At 33.9% G+C, this 14,298-nt stretch overlaps 1 protein-coding gene across 8 annotated transcripts in view; it reads right to left on the bottom strand.

Annotated features, from left to right (window-relative positions):
- Positions 1-14,298, bottom strand: part of ggt1a (gamma-glutamyltransferase 1a) — a 73,450-nt gene that overhangs the window by 11,145 nt on the left and 48,007 nt on the right. For all 8 annotated transcript variants that reach the window (XR_015496931.1, XR_015496929.1, XR_015496930.1 and 5 more), the window contains 7 exon segments: positions 13,411-13,500; positions 10,964-11,156; positions 7,455-7,615; positions 7,226-7,375; positions 1,073-1,209; positions 671-858; positions 179-306 (listed from right to left, as the gene is read on the bottom strand). Coding sequence is in view for 5 of the 8 variants with exons in the window: in XM_087262952.1 (XP_087119078.1) it covers positions 179-306; positions 671-858; positions 1,073-1,209; positions 7,226-7,375; positions 7,455-7,615; positions 10,964-11,156; positions 13,411-13,500 (1,047 nt within the window). In the remaining 3 variants the exon portion in view is untranslated.

The following is a 14,298-nucleotide window of genomic DNA, read 5'->3' on the forward strand; positions in this document are numbered from 1 at the left end:
AAGCAATTGAGTGAATTCCAGCGATCCAAGGGGTTACGATCGCTGATGATTGTGACAAGATACCTCTTACACTTAATTCTTTGACAAGGTACTTGTACTTGAGTATGATTTTAAAGTATTCTTTCCACCACTGATAGAGCGCCGGTGAGTGTATTTTAAGCTTCGAACTTGAAAACACCTGGCTGAATGAAGTTGTTGGGTGAAGGGGGAACACCAAAACCATTGGTAATATAAGGAGAGCTGAAATCATCCATCTCATCATTAAATATAATGCCAGTTGAGCGTGACATCACCTTTGAGCCAAAACTGTGAAAGAGAGAGAAAATAAAACTCAAGACAATCAGATCAAAATAAAGGGAACAGAAATAAACTATTCCCCCTGAGGTCCAATTACAGTTTTTTGGTATCAACAACAAACAGTTTTTATTTTTTCTCGGGAATTGAGACTAACATACAACCAACAGTGCTTTAAAAAGTAATCCATATAGAAATCTGATATATATGGCAATATATACCAATCATATGTAAACTGATATTTTAGCAATATTTTAAAATATATGTTGCATATATGATATATTAAATGTGAAATCCCAATGTGAACTTATATGTAATTTACATATATTTGCTTGCATCATGTTTCTATATGAGGACTGAGAACCATTTTTCTTACTAAAGGTTGATGGTGCTGGTTGCAGCCACTGCGCTCCCATCCTCTGCGATGACTGACAGGTGAGCTGTTCCGTGGTTATCGGGTACAAAGTATTCTGGATCATAGTAGCTGTCTGGGTGAGTAGTGTCATCTGTTATTTTACTCCTGATGTTGTCTGCAAAGTAGTCTGAGGTCATGTTGTGGATGAGCTGAGAAAGGAGATAATTGAAAAGAGATTTACAAGAGGCCATTGAACTCACAGGTGCATAAAATCTGTACTTTTAGAAGCCTTGGGAAAATACTGTCTGCTAACAGACATTATTATAAAGGCCTCTTTAAACCACTTGACAGATCTTGAGTTAAATTGCATGAGATCACCTTTAAATCCTTGTGTGTGGCATATGTGGAAATAGTGAGACTCACGTCTGTGATGTTGAGGTAACGTGGGTCTCCTAATTTACTCCTCTTAGCATAAGCAAAGCGAAACGCCTCTACGATACGATGATAGGTCAAAGTCTTCTTTTCTGCTGTGGACACACTGTGGTCTGAGAAGTTGAAACCTTAAAAACAAAGGTTTAATCCTTAATGAACATGACCACACAAATTGTATTTCTAATTGTGTATTTGTAAATTACAAAAGAATAAAGCAGTTCCTGAAAACTCTGAAATACTGAAATGGCAGCCCAGAGTCCTGACCTAAACCTGACTGAAAATCTCTGGAAAACCTTTAGACATAATTAATAAACTCACTACAGTAATCAAACGATGAAAGAGTGTAAGCAGATCAGTGTGAGAGAGAATAGATGTCTGTGAGAGACTTAGATTAGTGATGACCTGTGGCCAAAGATGTGCTGAAGTCATTTGTAAAATTGTCCTTCATTAACCATTCGCTAAGCCACACCCAAAAACCGCCACCCACCAATCATGGCTTAGCAACTGTAGCTATGTGCAGGGGCTCTGTCAAGCTTTCGAGCGGGGGAAACAAGCCAAAGCGTTGTGCATATGAATTGTGCATCCGGTATCGTTAAAGTTTAGACGAGGTGGTGGAATTTTTTCTCTTTTCAAAACCCAAAACCCAAGGGGAGAAATGCCAGTGTGGATCAAGCTGTGTGAGGGGCACTGAAGGAGCGGAACTAAGTTGGTTTTGTTTTCGATATTCACATATAGTGATAGACCGACAGCACTAACTTACACACCTTCTACCCTAAACAGATCTAAACTGGGTTTTTTTTCTTAGTGGTCTTTTTTTTTTTTTCCACTCGATATTATGAGCACTGCTCTGTTTAAGCCCTCGCCATAGTAGTCATAGTAATAGCAATCATATTTCCATCTTTTTCAAACTACAAATATTTTAAATTACATATCAACAGAACAAAACAGAGAAGTGATCACAATTTATTCCGCTCTGGCGACCCCTGATTAATAAAGTGACTTAGTTGAAAAGCTGAAATGAATGAATGAATGAATAAAAACAGTTGTTCTTGTACTATTTTCATTCACAAAACTTTTTTTTTTTTTTGTATGCAATGTACTATTTTTGAATGAATTGTAGAATTTTGTGTATAGGATGAGATTAATTACAGAAAAAAAACATGTGGGTAATCACCATTAAAAAAGTTATTAGTGCTCAGCAATAGAAAATATGTCTCTTGACCATAAACTCATTCTATGTGAATGTTTCCTTAGGTGCTGTTTCCAAATGATTTTTTGTTTTCCAAATTTTTTATAGTTTTTCTATGGAAGCATTCGCCAGATTAACATGTTTGACCATTGTGCTCGTCTTATGCATGACACTGTGATAAAGAAGTTTAAGGGATCTCAAAAACCTTACTTTTCCCCATTTACACACATTGAATGTTTGCGTTTTAAAAACAGAAGACACAGCCACAGTCCAACCCAGGCTCATTGAAAATCTGTGCCTCAGAATACATTTTTGCCTTTTGTTACACGTTTCAGATGATGAACCCACTAGGGGGCACTGTGTACTTTTTTCGCAAATCTGAAACCTGAATACTTTGTATACATTTTGTTATAAGTTATGGAAACATGCTTCATGTACACCTTCAAGAGAAAGCAGGGGCTACTCGTACATCACCTAGCAAACCACCGACCTAAACCCTTCCATAAAATCAAATAATAGTTTTTTTTTTTCTTTCAAAAGCAAACGTAAGTGACAAGTACACTACGACCACAAAGTTTAACTTTTTTTCACATAGCTTTTTAACTGCTAAGCAAACTGACCACATCAGAAAAGTTATAGAGATAAAATGACTGTGCAGTTTACACTTTGCTAAATTGCATCATAATATATTGTTCAATTAATATTGTTGTTGTTTTATCCAATTTTGTTTAATTGCATTTATTTATAATTGCATTTTGGCACTCCTTTTATTTAGCAATGTTTAAAGTTTACAATCATTTTATTTTTTTAGAAAACATTGCAAACATGTATTGTTCAGTTGAGACTAAATAATTTATAACAGATTTACAAATAGCCCTCACTTTAGATCAGGTCACAAAACTACATGAAATGAAGTTAATAAAGCATTTATTAACATAGTAACCACTACTACATGCCTAAATAATACAATAAATAAATAAATGTTGATTTCTATAGTTTATTAATCATTTACTTATTCTGAATGTTTCTAAAAGTCACCAGCTACTCTTAAATACAAATGGATGGCACAAAATGCAATACTGAATTTAGTAATGAACAACTGTTAAGCAATAAAGTTTGAAAATACAATCATTAAGCACATTATACGTGTGCTTGTCAAGAATACAACATTTGTAGCTGTATTTATAAACTGCTTACTAACATCTATTAATGTAGTTAACACTTAACAGATAATGAATTAACTATTTGCTAATGCTTAATAGATGATGCATAGTGTGTAGTTATTATAAAGTGTAACCTAAGGTTTTTGTACTTTAATATACAACACCAAGCCAGACAATATGTCCCTTTAAACTATAACAAATGTTAATGAAAGTCACTTTTTCAAACTTTTCAACATCAATAGTTGTGGGAAGAAAGGTCTCATAATACAATTTAAAACTGTAAATAAATTGGGGAAAATAAAATAATAAAATTATGAATCACAAAATACTGAAAACTGCTAATTTTAAGGATATTTTTTATAATGCAGTATTCCCAGTATGAGCCTGTGTTTGAAAAGTCCGAAGGCAGAATTAAAAGAAAATATAAGCACTGGAGGGCATCTTGCCATGACTTTTCCTTCATTGTTGCGTTTTTAGAACACTTTGTCAGCTTACATTAATTTGAAACTAATATAATGCGTTTCCTGGGAACAAAACCATAAGCCAGCATAAGATGAATCATATATCATTCATCTGATCATTATTGCAAAATAAACTCCTTCGGGGAAGTATAAAACCTTATCCTGCTCACACGGATGCTGTTTATTTAGCAATAATACACTGCTAAATGTACATTCTTTCCTCATCTATAACATGATTCTGCACGCTCGCCATCATGAATAAAGCAAATTGCATAGATTTTTGGTTTACTCATCAGGACTCCACTGCTGACGCGATAGTATGTCTGAATGAATAAGTAGGCTAAATAACTCCGGTGATGGAGAATTATTACATACTGTAATACTCAATCCGGTTATCTTTCCTGCTCAAAGAACATGCTCGCTCATAGTTATCCATTATTTACTCATCTACCACAGTAATGACAAAAATCAGGTGTACTGTACATTCAGCCTGTCTATTAAGGCTGATTATTAAATGATAGTGGGTGGGTGTTAGATACAAATTATCTGAAACATACTTTACTTTAACTTAAATGTTATGCATTTAATCACATGGCAAAGTTTACTGTGTAGCCCAGCTAATTGGCTAAAAATATTGCCAGGGAACCTGCACTACACTCAAAAAAAAAAAAAAAAAGAAGACGTTTGCTGTTTGGAGTTTTATCTGGAACATCTTAATTGTTTTATATTTAATCTACTTAAATTTGTAAAAACTAATAATCTAACTTAATTCCCAGGACAAAACGATTGTATGGAATTTTTTTACAGTGTCAGGCTGCCATTAGGATCGGGATGCACAGATTTGAAGATTTTAAACGATTCGTTAACTGTCGGTTTATCTTAAAATTTTCAGACAAGAATATTATTATTTGGAGCATTTATTCACAGATAAATGTCAACAGATCAACATAAAATATTTCAGGTTTTCTGACTTCAAATTCATTTACTCATCATTTACTCATTCTTTTCAAAGGAAGGTATTTTGGCAACCTGTAATCATTGACTTCCATAGTATTTGTTTTTCGTACTAGAGAAGTCAATGGTTTTCAACTTCCTTCTAAATATCTTCTTTTAAGTGCAACAAAATAAAGGAACTCATAAGGTTTGGAAACACTTGAGGGAGAGTAAATAGTAAGTTAATTTTAATTTTTGGGAGAACTATCTTTTTAAGTATTTAAGTAAAAATACATGTACAGTTGAAGTCAGAATTAGTAGCCCCCCCCCCCCCCCCCCTTTGAATTTGTTTTATTTTTTATATTTCCCAAATTAAATGTTTATCCGAGCAAGTTTAACACAGAAATTCTCTCAGTATGTCTGATAATGTTTTTTTTTTTCTTCTGGAGAAAGTCTTATTTGTTTTATTTTGGCTAGAATAAAAGCTGTTTTTAATTTTTTTTAAATGATTTTATGGTCAAAATTATTAGCCCCTTTAAGCTATATTTGTTCGAAAGTCTACAGAACAAACCATCATTATACAATAACTTGCCTAATTACCCTAACCTGCCTAGTTAACCTAATAAACCCAGTTACGCCTTTAAATGTCACTGTAAGCTGTATAGAAGTGTCTTGAAAAATTTCTAGTCAAATATTATTTACTGTCATCATGGCAAAGATCAAATAAATCAGTTATTAGAAATGAGTTATTACAACTATTATGTTTAGAAATGTGTTGTGAAAATCTCTGTTAAACAAAAAATTAAGAAAAAAAATACAATCACATGTATAAAAATATTATGGTTGGGAGAAAATATCAACACACCATAGTATCGCAAAAAATTCTGTGGAAATATTATATCAATATGTGGATGTCCATATCAAAATATTGCCAGTATTTTGTAATACTAATTGGTAGAATATCAAAATCAGTTGACAGTTCACGACAGAATATAGTGGTGTTGAGGTTTATTTCTCTCATTTTTGGTTGGTCACCTTCAGCATGCTACAAGTTAAAGAAGATGGCGGCATCATGAAAGTATGCATACAACATTATTCATCAAAACATTTCTCTGCTTGTCTGCTTGAAATAGTCATTCATGTACATTCCAGCAATCAAACTGAAGGGAGTTACACAAACTAGTCAAAATAGAATGATTTAATTTAGTTAAAAGATGTTGCCAAGTTTTCCTTTGGGGACATTATTTGAAGATGGAAAAGGTCATAAGTTTTAGGTCATAAGCAAAATTATATAGAATATTACAATATATTTAAAACTGCAAACTGTATCGTGAAACAAGTAAAAACGTAATATAATATTATAAGGATTCACAACTTTCCACATGAGAGCGCCCTCTGGCATTCAGAGCAGTTTTACAACTGAACACAACCGTGCTTCCCTGACAAGATGTGAATGACGACCACAAATATGATCCCTGGCTTTTATGATTTCACTTCAATTAATTGCCCATCCCTATTGGGTTATTAGAAATGAATGTTATAGTATAGAATCCCAATTTAAGCCTAACGTCAACTTCTCAGAATTTCCCCTGACTTTCACTGACTTAAATGCATTCAGTCCCTGAGAATTTGCTGACTCTGTGATTGCTGAATTAAGTACAAAAAATGTAGAGGAGCTTGCAATTTTTTTTAATTGCTGGAGATTTCACACAGATTTTGGCCAGAGGAAACTGTTTCAATTCCATTTATAACAAATAGCATTATATTTCTCTGTTTATTGTACTGATGGCTAAAATGTGAAATTTTAATATGATTATTCTGAAGCTGCTGTTGAAGAGATATTAGGATTATTGCTTATTTCTGTCATGTAGAATCAATCATGTATCAAATATGATGTAGTTGGCTTTAAAAGGGTAAACTCTCTCTCTCTCTCTCTCTCTCTCTCTCTCTCTCTCTCTCTCTTCCTCTCTATTCTCTTATATAAATTACAGAAACCAATGGTTCTTAAGGTCAAAAAGTAATGAAGAACTAAGATGTGTACATTTTCACAGCCAAATAACAGAAAAAATGCTGCAAATGCAACAAATTTTAAGAACAATCATAACAAAAATCTGCAAAAAGACTTCAACAATATACAACAATATTCCCAAGGAATTAAAATAAGGAATGAAACAGCAGTGAAAAATATAGCCTAACCACAAAAAAAAAAACATATTTTGATGAATGAGCAGAAATTACAAACAAAAATTCCTGATGTTGCTTGAATTGTGCATAATATATATAAATTCAGTCACATTCTAGAAATTCTATGATCTGTGGGAACCAGGATAATAATACCAAGTGGAAACAAAGTGCCCAATGCAAAAATACACACACTGAGGATCAATATGAGACTCACCGTCCACTATGTTGAGAATCAGAGCGAGTACAGGTCCGCTGGATGGAGCGTCAGGAACATTAATGGTGTATTCTCCGACAGTTAACTTCAATGGCGTCTCGTTCAACACTGGCTTATATTCCCTTAGGTCCTCAAGTGTTATAATTCCTCCTGAAGTTACAAGATTAATTGATTAAAATTGGGTCACCTGACCTTCAACACATCATAACCTAAAATATCCAACCCAGACCTGCAGCTTGGATATCATCCACTATATTCTGGGCCAAGGATCCACTGTAAAACACATCCGGCCCTTCTTCTGCAATCTTCTCATAGGTGTCGGCAAGCGTGGTAAATCTAATGATATCATTTTCCTTCAGGATGTTTTTGTCTGAGTCACAGAACACTTCACTGGAGCACAGAAAGAGCACAAGTCTTTATAATTCCACTAAAAATACTACTGGAGCAGAAGCAGTTTACAGGGTAATGAGCTGGGCCAAACTGAACCTGGGGATATTTTTTAATTAATTTATTTTTTTGCGCAGAATTTTGTATAAAATCGGCCTGATTACAGTATGTGAAATGCATACTGTACATTTTGAGAGTATAGTAAACTAAAAACTTTACACATTAAGAAAAAACAATATACAGTTGAGTTAGCAGAATTATTAGCCCTCCTGTAGCCGTCCTGTATATTTTTTGTTCCTCATTTTCTGTTGAAGGATTCAAATATATACCTTCCAATCCATCTCAGCATGAATCAGTGTTTATCCTTTCCTTATCATCCTGTTTCTCATTATTTTAATTAAATTTGATTATTTAAATGAGTATTTAACTTTGAATCGATTTTAACTAATAAATATGTTAACCCATTGCTTAATATAATAATGTTTAGTGCATTTGCCTGTCTCTTTATAACTATTTTCAGAAGCCACCAAACTAGATCAGAGGTCACAGAGACCTTGAGTGGAACTAAGGGGTGAGGACTGGAAGCAACTGTTTCTATTGTTATTTCTATGACTTAATACTATCTAAAATTGTCTAAAGTGATTCTGCTCTTTTTACAGTTAATTATTTTCAAGTAATTCTACTTTTTATTCAAGATAGACTTTGTGTAGTAAGGATATAACTGCCTGAATGTAGATTATCACGGTTTTTAACAAGTTTTGATAAAGACGGCTGGGAATACACTCAGCCTTGGGTGAGAAACAGAATGTACTTTAAGAATGTGTGTTTTATTTGAGTGTGGATCTGTTTTATAGGTCTAAAGTCAGATCTAAATGCTAAATGCTCTAAAAACATTTATGCTTAAGATATTGTTGACAATTGTACGGACAAACTCTACGTGGAAAGTTTTGCTAGTCTATCTGTGTTTTAACCAATCAGGTTAGAACACCTCTATGCATGACACAGTTAAGGACGTTATGTGGGAGTATAATTGTTATTGATTGGTTATTGTAAGCAGAGTGGCCTAGGAACTCATTGCAAGTGTTGAAGCTGGCTCCTGATGAAACTATCTTCAGCAAATTTATTTATTATTTATTTGAATCTCTGACTTCGGCTTGTCTTCATCTGACAGACTGGTCATTCTTTGGGTTAAAACAGTATATAATCCCTACGCTGTTTAACTGAAAGATGTTTTCAACACATTTATAAACATAATAGTTTTCATAACTAATTTGTAATGACTGATTTCTCTTATCTTTGTCTTGATGACAATGCATTATATTAAAGATATATCAAGGTAGTATTCAGTTTAAAGTGCAATTTAAATGCGTAACTAGATTAACTAGGCAAGTTATGGTAATAGGCAAATCATTTTATAATGATGGTTTGTTCTGTAGACAATCAAAACTATATATTCTTTAAGGGGGATAATAATTTTGGCCTTTGGCCTGTTTTATTCTAACAGAAATAAAACATCTAAGATCTCCAGAAGAAAAAAAATATTTTAGCAAATACTTTGAAAAAAATCCTTGCTCTGTTTATCATCATTTGGGAAATATTAGGGGGGGGAAATCACAAGAGGGCTAATAATGTATCATTTGTCACTTCAATTGTGTTTCTAACTCTAACAAATTCAATCAGAACCACTTGTTTGGTAAAGTAAGTCTCTCATATAACATAAAGTATGTACTAAAAATCAAAATTATTCATTTACAAACTGTATAAATCATAAACATTTGCATATTGTTCAATAATATTACTGAAATTAATACAAAAAACTGAATAAATACATAATTACACACATTTACACAAGTAAATAAAAAGCCTCAATGGTGTTTTAACCTACAGGCGTCAAACTCTGCACAGTTTAGTTCCAATCCTAATTAAACACACCTGATCAAACTATTTTAGGCTTGTTTGAAACCTGCAGGTAAAGCTGCGGTCACACTGGACTTTTCTCCCCATACACTTCCGTTCATATGCATGTGAATGCGTCAGACCGGAAGTGCAAACTCATGCATCAAGTTTCGCCGTGTTGCAAAGTTCGAGTTTGACTGCGTGAGACCAATAGAGCATCAAAACATGGACCAATCGCTCGCTTTTTTAAATGTCTAATCATCTTGTTTAATCCCGCCCCTCTTAATCCCCAGTGCTGTATGACAGAATTTCGCAAGCTCAAACTTTAGTGTGACAACAGCTTTAGTGTGTTGAAGCAGGATTGAAACTAACCTGTGCAGGGCTGTGGACCTCCAGGATGTTTGACACCCGTGGGCTAAAAAAAATCTGCATGGTTTTAAGTTTCCGTGTCGCTCTAGTAATGAGTTTGATTAGTTATTTCTAAGTGGCCACCTTGATATCAAAATGACATCAAATTGGCATAAGCATAACATCAAAAAAAAAAAAAAAGTAAAAATGCATTTCTATTTGACGTAAAAAAAATTAAAAAAAAACTTGACGTCTATTTGACATCTATAGTTTGATTAAACTAATGGATTTTGTCTCTCTACAATGCATTTAAACTTACCTGATTTCAAAACAACATCAAATTGACATCTTATACAGGCATCATAATACATCAAAATCAATTATAAGACAGTCATGTTATCAATTTTTGAGGTGTTTTTGACACCAATATTAGATCTTAATTTGATGTCGTTTTGACATCAAGGTAGTCAGTTGACATTAAATCAATTAGGATTTTTGGAATTAACATCAGGGGAAATAGTTATTTACGTAGCAGTTTGATACAATTGCACACAGTACACTTGATTCTTAATGCAGAAATGTGCAGTCTGTTGTTGTCATTCATTCATTTATTCGTTTTCTTTTTCGGCTTAGCGGAATGAACGGCCAACTTATCCAGCATATGTTTTAAACAGTGAATGGCCTTCCAACTAAAACCCATTACTGGTTCCCATATATTCTCATTCACACTCATACACTACGGCCAATTTAGCTTACCCAATTCACCTATAGCGCATGTCTTTGGATTTGTGGGGAAAACCGGAGCACCCGGAGAAACGGGGGGAGAACATGCAAACTCTACACAGAAAGGCCAACTGACCCAGCTGAGGCTCGAACCAGCGACCTTCTTGCTATGAGGCGAGAGCACTTTCCACTGCGCCATCGCTTTGCCCCCTGTTATTGTTACTGTTCAGTTTCTATTTAGATGATTAGATTTAGATTAGATTTAACTTTATTGTCATTACACATGTACAAGTACAGTGCAACGAAATGCAGTTTAGGTCTAACCAGCAATGCAATAGCAGCGAGTGCAAGATACAGGTTAGTGTACATTAGATAAATCCTTACCATAATGTCATGTCACTCAGAATTGTTTCCTTGTTTTTTGCGATGGCATTAGCCAGGGCTTTGCCAACTGGAAAACCATTGCGTGCCAATTTAATACTGGGCAGAAACAGTTCCCTCCATGGCAGTCTCCCATGTCTGTTGTGTGCCATCTCATAGCCACGAATTTCCCCTGGAATAGCGATTGACAACCCTCCTGCCATGAAAACAAGAGACACCGTTAGAATCATTCCAAAGCCAAACCCCCAATAGGTTAAATGACATGCTGCTAATTTTCTGTCCTGTCTGTTTGATTATTTATTTGTAAATGCTTCAATTCAGTTGATGCAATTCAAAAAGTCTCATTAAAGGGATAATTAACCCACAAATCAAAATTCTGTCATCAATTACTCATCCTCCACTTGTTACAAACCTAACTGATTTTCTCTTCAACATACTGTAAAAGGAAATTACAGCAATTGAGCTCAATAGAATTATGAATGTCAATGGCCGCTGGTTTTCAACATCCTTCAGAATATCTTGTTTTATGTTCAACATAAGAAAGAAATTCATGAAGTCAAGTTCATCAAGTTTAGAACCACTTGAGTGTGAGTAAATGCTGAGGGAACTATCCAAATTTTTGGTGAACTATCCCTCTAAATAAATATTTTATAACAAGAAAAAATACTAAGTATACCACTGACCACAAGAATCATGCATTTAAATAACTGATACTGAAATATTAAAGACATTTACAATTTTACAAATATATTTTTATTTCAATAAATCGTCACCTTAGAATTATAAGGTTCTATCTGACATTTTTGACAAAATAAAGTTATTGACATTCTTATTAAATGACAACTTATTTACATTATGGGAGGTTTTTTATAAGTTGTTTACATTTTAAGACTTTTTTTTATTATTATAATTTTACACGCATACTGTTTGCTTTGGAATGCAAAATCTTTGAAGCTCAATATCTCAAAATCATTCAGAAGATAGAACCTTATAATTCCAAGGTGACAAAATACCTTCAAATGTTTTAGTCATTAAAAATAGTTAGAAATGCATATTGAACTCCAAATCAGCATATTAGAACGCCTTGAAATTACATTTTGGAAAATCTTACTGACCACCAAACTCTTGAACAATATGTTTGGCATAAACCATAATGACTCAATGTGTCTCAATGTCTGTAAATATCATAAAATATCAATACATTTGACCTATAATACAGCAAGGCAAGTTTAAAGACAGATTTACCAGGATGATAGCTAAACTTAGTGTTATTTCAACACATTCTCATGCCAATTCTTAACTTTTTGTTTTTTTTTTATTTAATTTACATTTTGTATGATCTCATTTGTACATTTAAATGTGTTGTATGTAAGTTTTTGACTCTTCTAAAGCATAAAAATACCATAATATCTGCAGATAAATAAGAAACATGCCAAGTGAACATTCTTGTTTATCTAAAAAACAATTCTGAAGCCAAATATTCTGCTTTGAAAATGTGTTTTCCATGCCGAAACGCTACCTTTGTTTTGGTCCCTTTAACCCGCCCAATGCCAGTTAAGCCAGTTATATTTCAGCACCCCAGGTGCCTCTGTGACTCCAAAATAAGACGCAGATTCAGAGTTCCACAAATTATACGAATATTACTAATGTAAACATTAGATGAGCAGGTTATATTGTAGATTTGCTGTGATAAGTAATTTGGCTGTTTGCACTAGACAGAACATGACAGAAATTTGAATACACACATTCAGAAGCACAGAATAGTGCACTCACTGATCCCCAACGAAATTTTAAGCTTTATAATCTAATTAATCCATATCAAACTTCTTTAACATTATAACATGTAGATGCTGAATTACTGATATGTGTTGGTTTTGAGTCTAAAGATCTACTGTTTAATTTCAGAAGGTTTATTTTATTTTCAAGATTTGAGGTGATCATCTGCTGCTTTCAGTAGGATGGCAATAACTATCATGTTAAATTGCATTCAAACTCACAATGTTAGCATTTAACACTGAATACACAAGAAATAGGAGCCGTTTCTAAAATATAAATTTCAGTTGTTGGTTAGAACAAAAACTCCTTTTAATATGGAGAATATTTCTTCTATCGCGTGCCATTCCTTTTATTTAGAACATGGATTAAATCAGGCTCGCTAGTCAAACTCACTCCTGTTAGTCCACAATCTGGCAACCTGTGCTTGCATTTGTTTTGATCCAGGAATGCAATACCTAGTTCAACCACTGGGTTACAATCTTACATGCTTCACCTTTAATTACAATTTGCTTATCAGTCAATGAAGGGTTTGTGTTAGGGGTGGAGTTTAAGGACCTCCATTTAAAAATTGTACATACACATTCAATTAAAATTTGTTATTTTTCGGACAATACATAAAATAGTTACATTTACTCATGAGGTCAGGTTGGGTATCTACATTAACAATGGTGTACCTTTCCGTGAAAGCTGGGTGTTATTGCCAAACATGTCTTCTGAAGCGTTCTTTGGAGCAGTTTCTCTGGCATCAATTGTCTCTACTTTTCCTGTGGACAAACACAACATTTATATTTCATTTGTCAAGACATTTTCAGAGTTGACTGCCAAAACTATAATTCACTTTGACAGAAAAAAGCTTGTGTGTGACCATTATTTGTTATTTTACGCTTGCTAGCTTCACCTAATGAGGTAATGGTTATCCATTAAGTCATTTGTTGACTGTCAAGTGAGGGTGACACAAGGTTTATGGTCTATGATTCAATCTTATGTCCTTTTATCTGGCACTTGACCTAGGGTGCTTCAGGGACATGTCACTTCAGTGAGCATACTGTAAGTCATTTTGCATGACAATAATCTGCTGAATGGCAAATAACCTCTGTGTCATATTAAACTTAAAGTAAAGTGATGTCCTTTAGTGTCAGACTAAGTAGAAAAAGATTTACAGATTTGAAAAGCCCTTCACTGTATTAAAGGGGACATATTATGACTCCTTTTACAAGATGTAAAATAAGTCTCTGTACGGAGAGTGTGTATGAAGTTCCAGCTCAAAATATCCCACAAATAATATTTTAGAACTCTTTGAAACTGACCCTTTTAGGCTTTGTTCCTAATTGGGCCATTTTGGTGACTGTCTATTTAAATTCAAATGAGTGCTCTTTTCAATAGACGGCGGAGCTACAACTGCTATGTGTCAGTGCAGTAGTAGATTCAAAAACAAGACTAACTACTGTATGCTAAGCTGGGAGAGATTGTCACTAAGTGTGGTTACAAATGTTTTTATAAACTCCATATAAAAGTGATTTTTGCAAGTCATTTTGGAGTGACAGCTTTGTAACCAGTGTTAG

This window comes from Danio rerio, chromosome 8 (genome assembly GCF_052040795.2).
Source record: "Danio rerio strain M-AB ecotype USA chromosome 8, GRCz13ab, whole genome shotgun sequence".
NCBI classification, from domain to species: domain Eukaryota; kingdom Metazoa; phylum Chordata; class Actinopteri; order Cypriniformes; family Danionidae; genus Danio; species Danio rerio.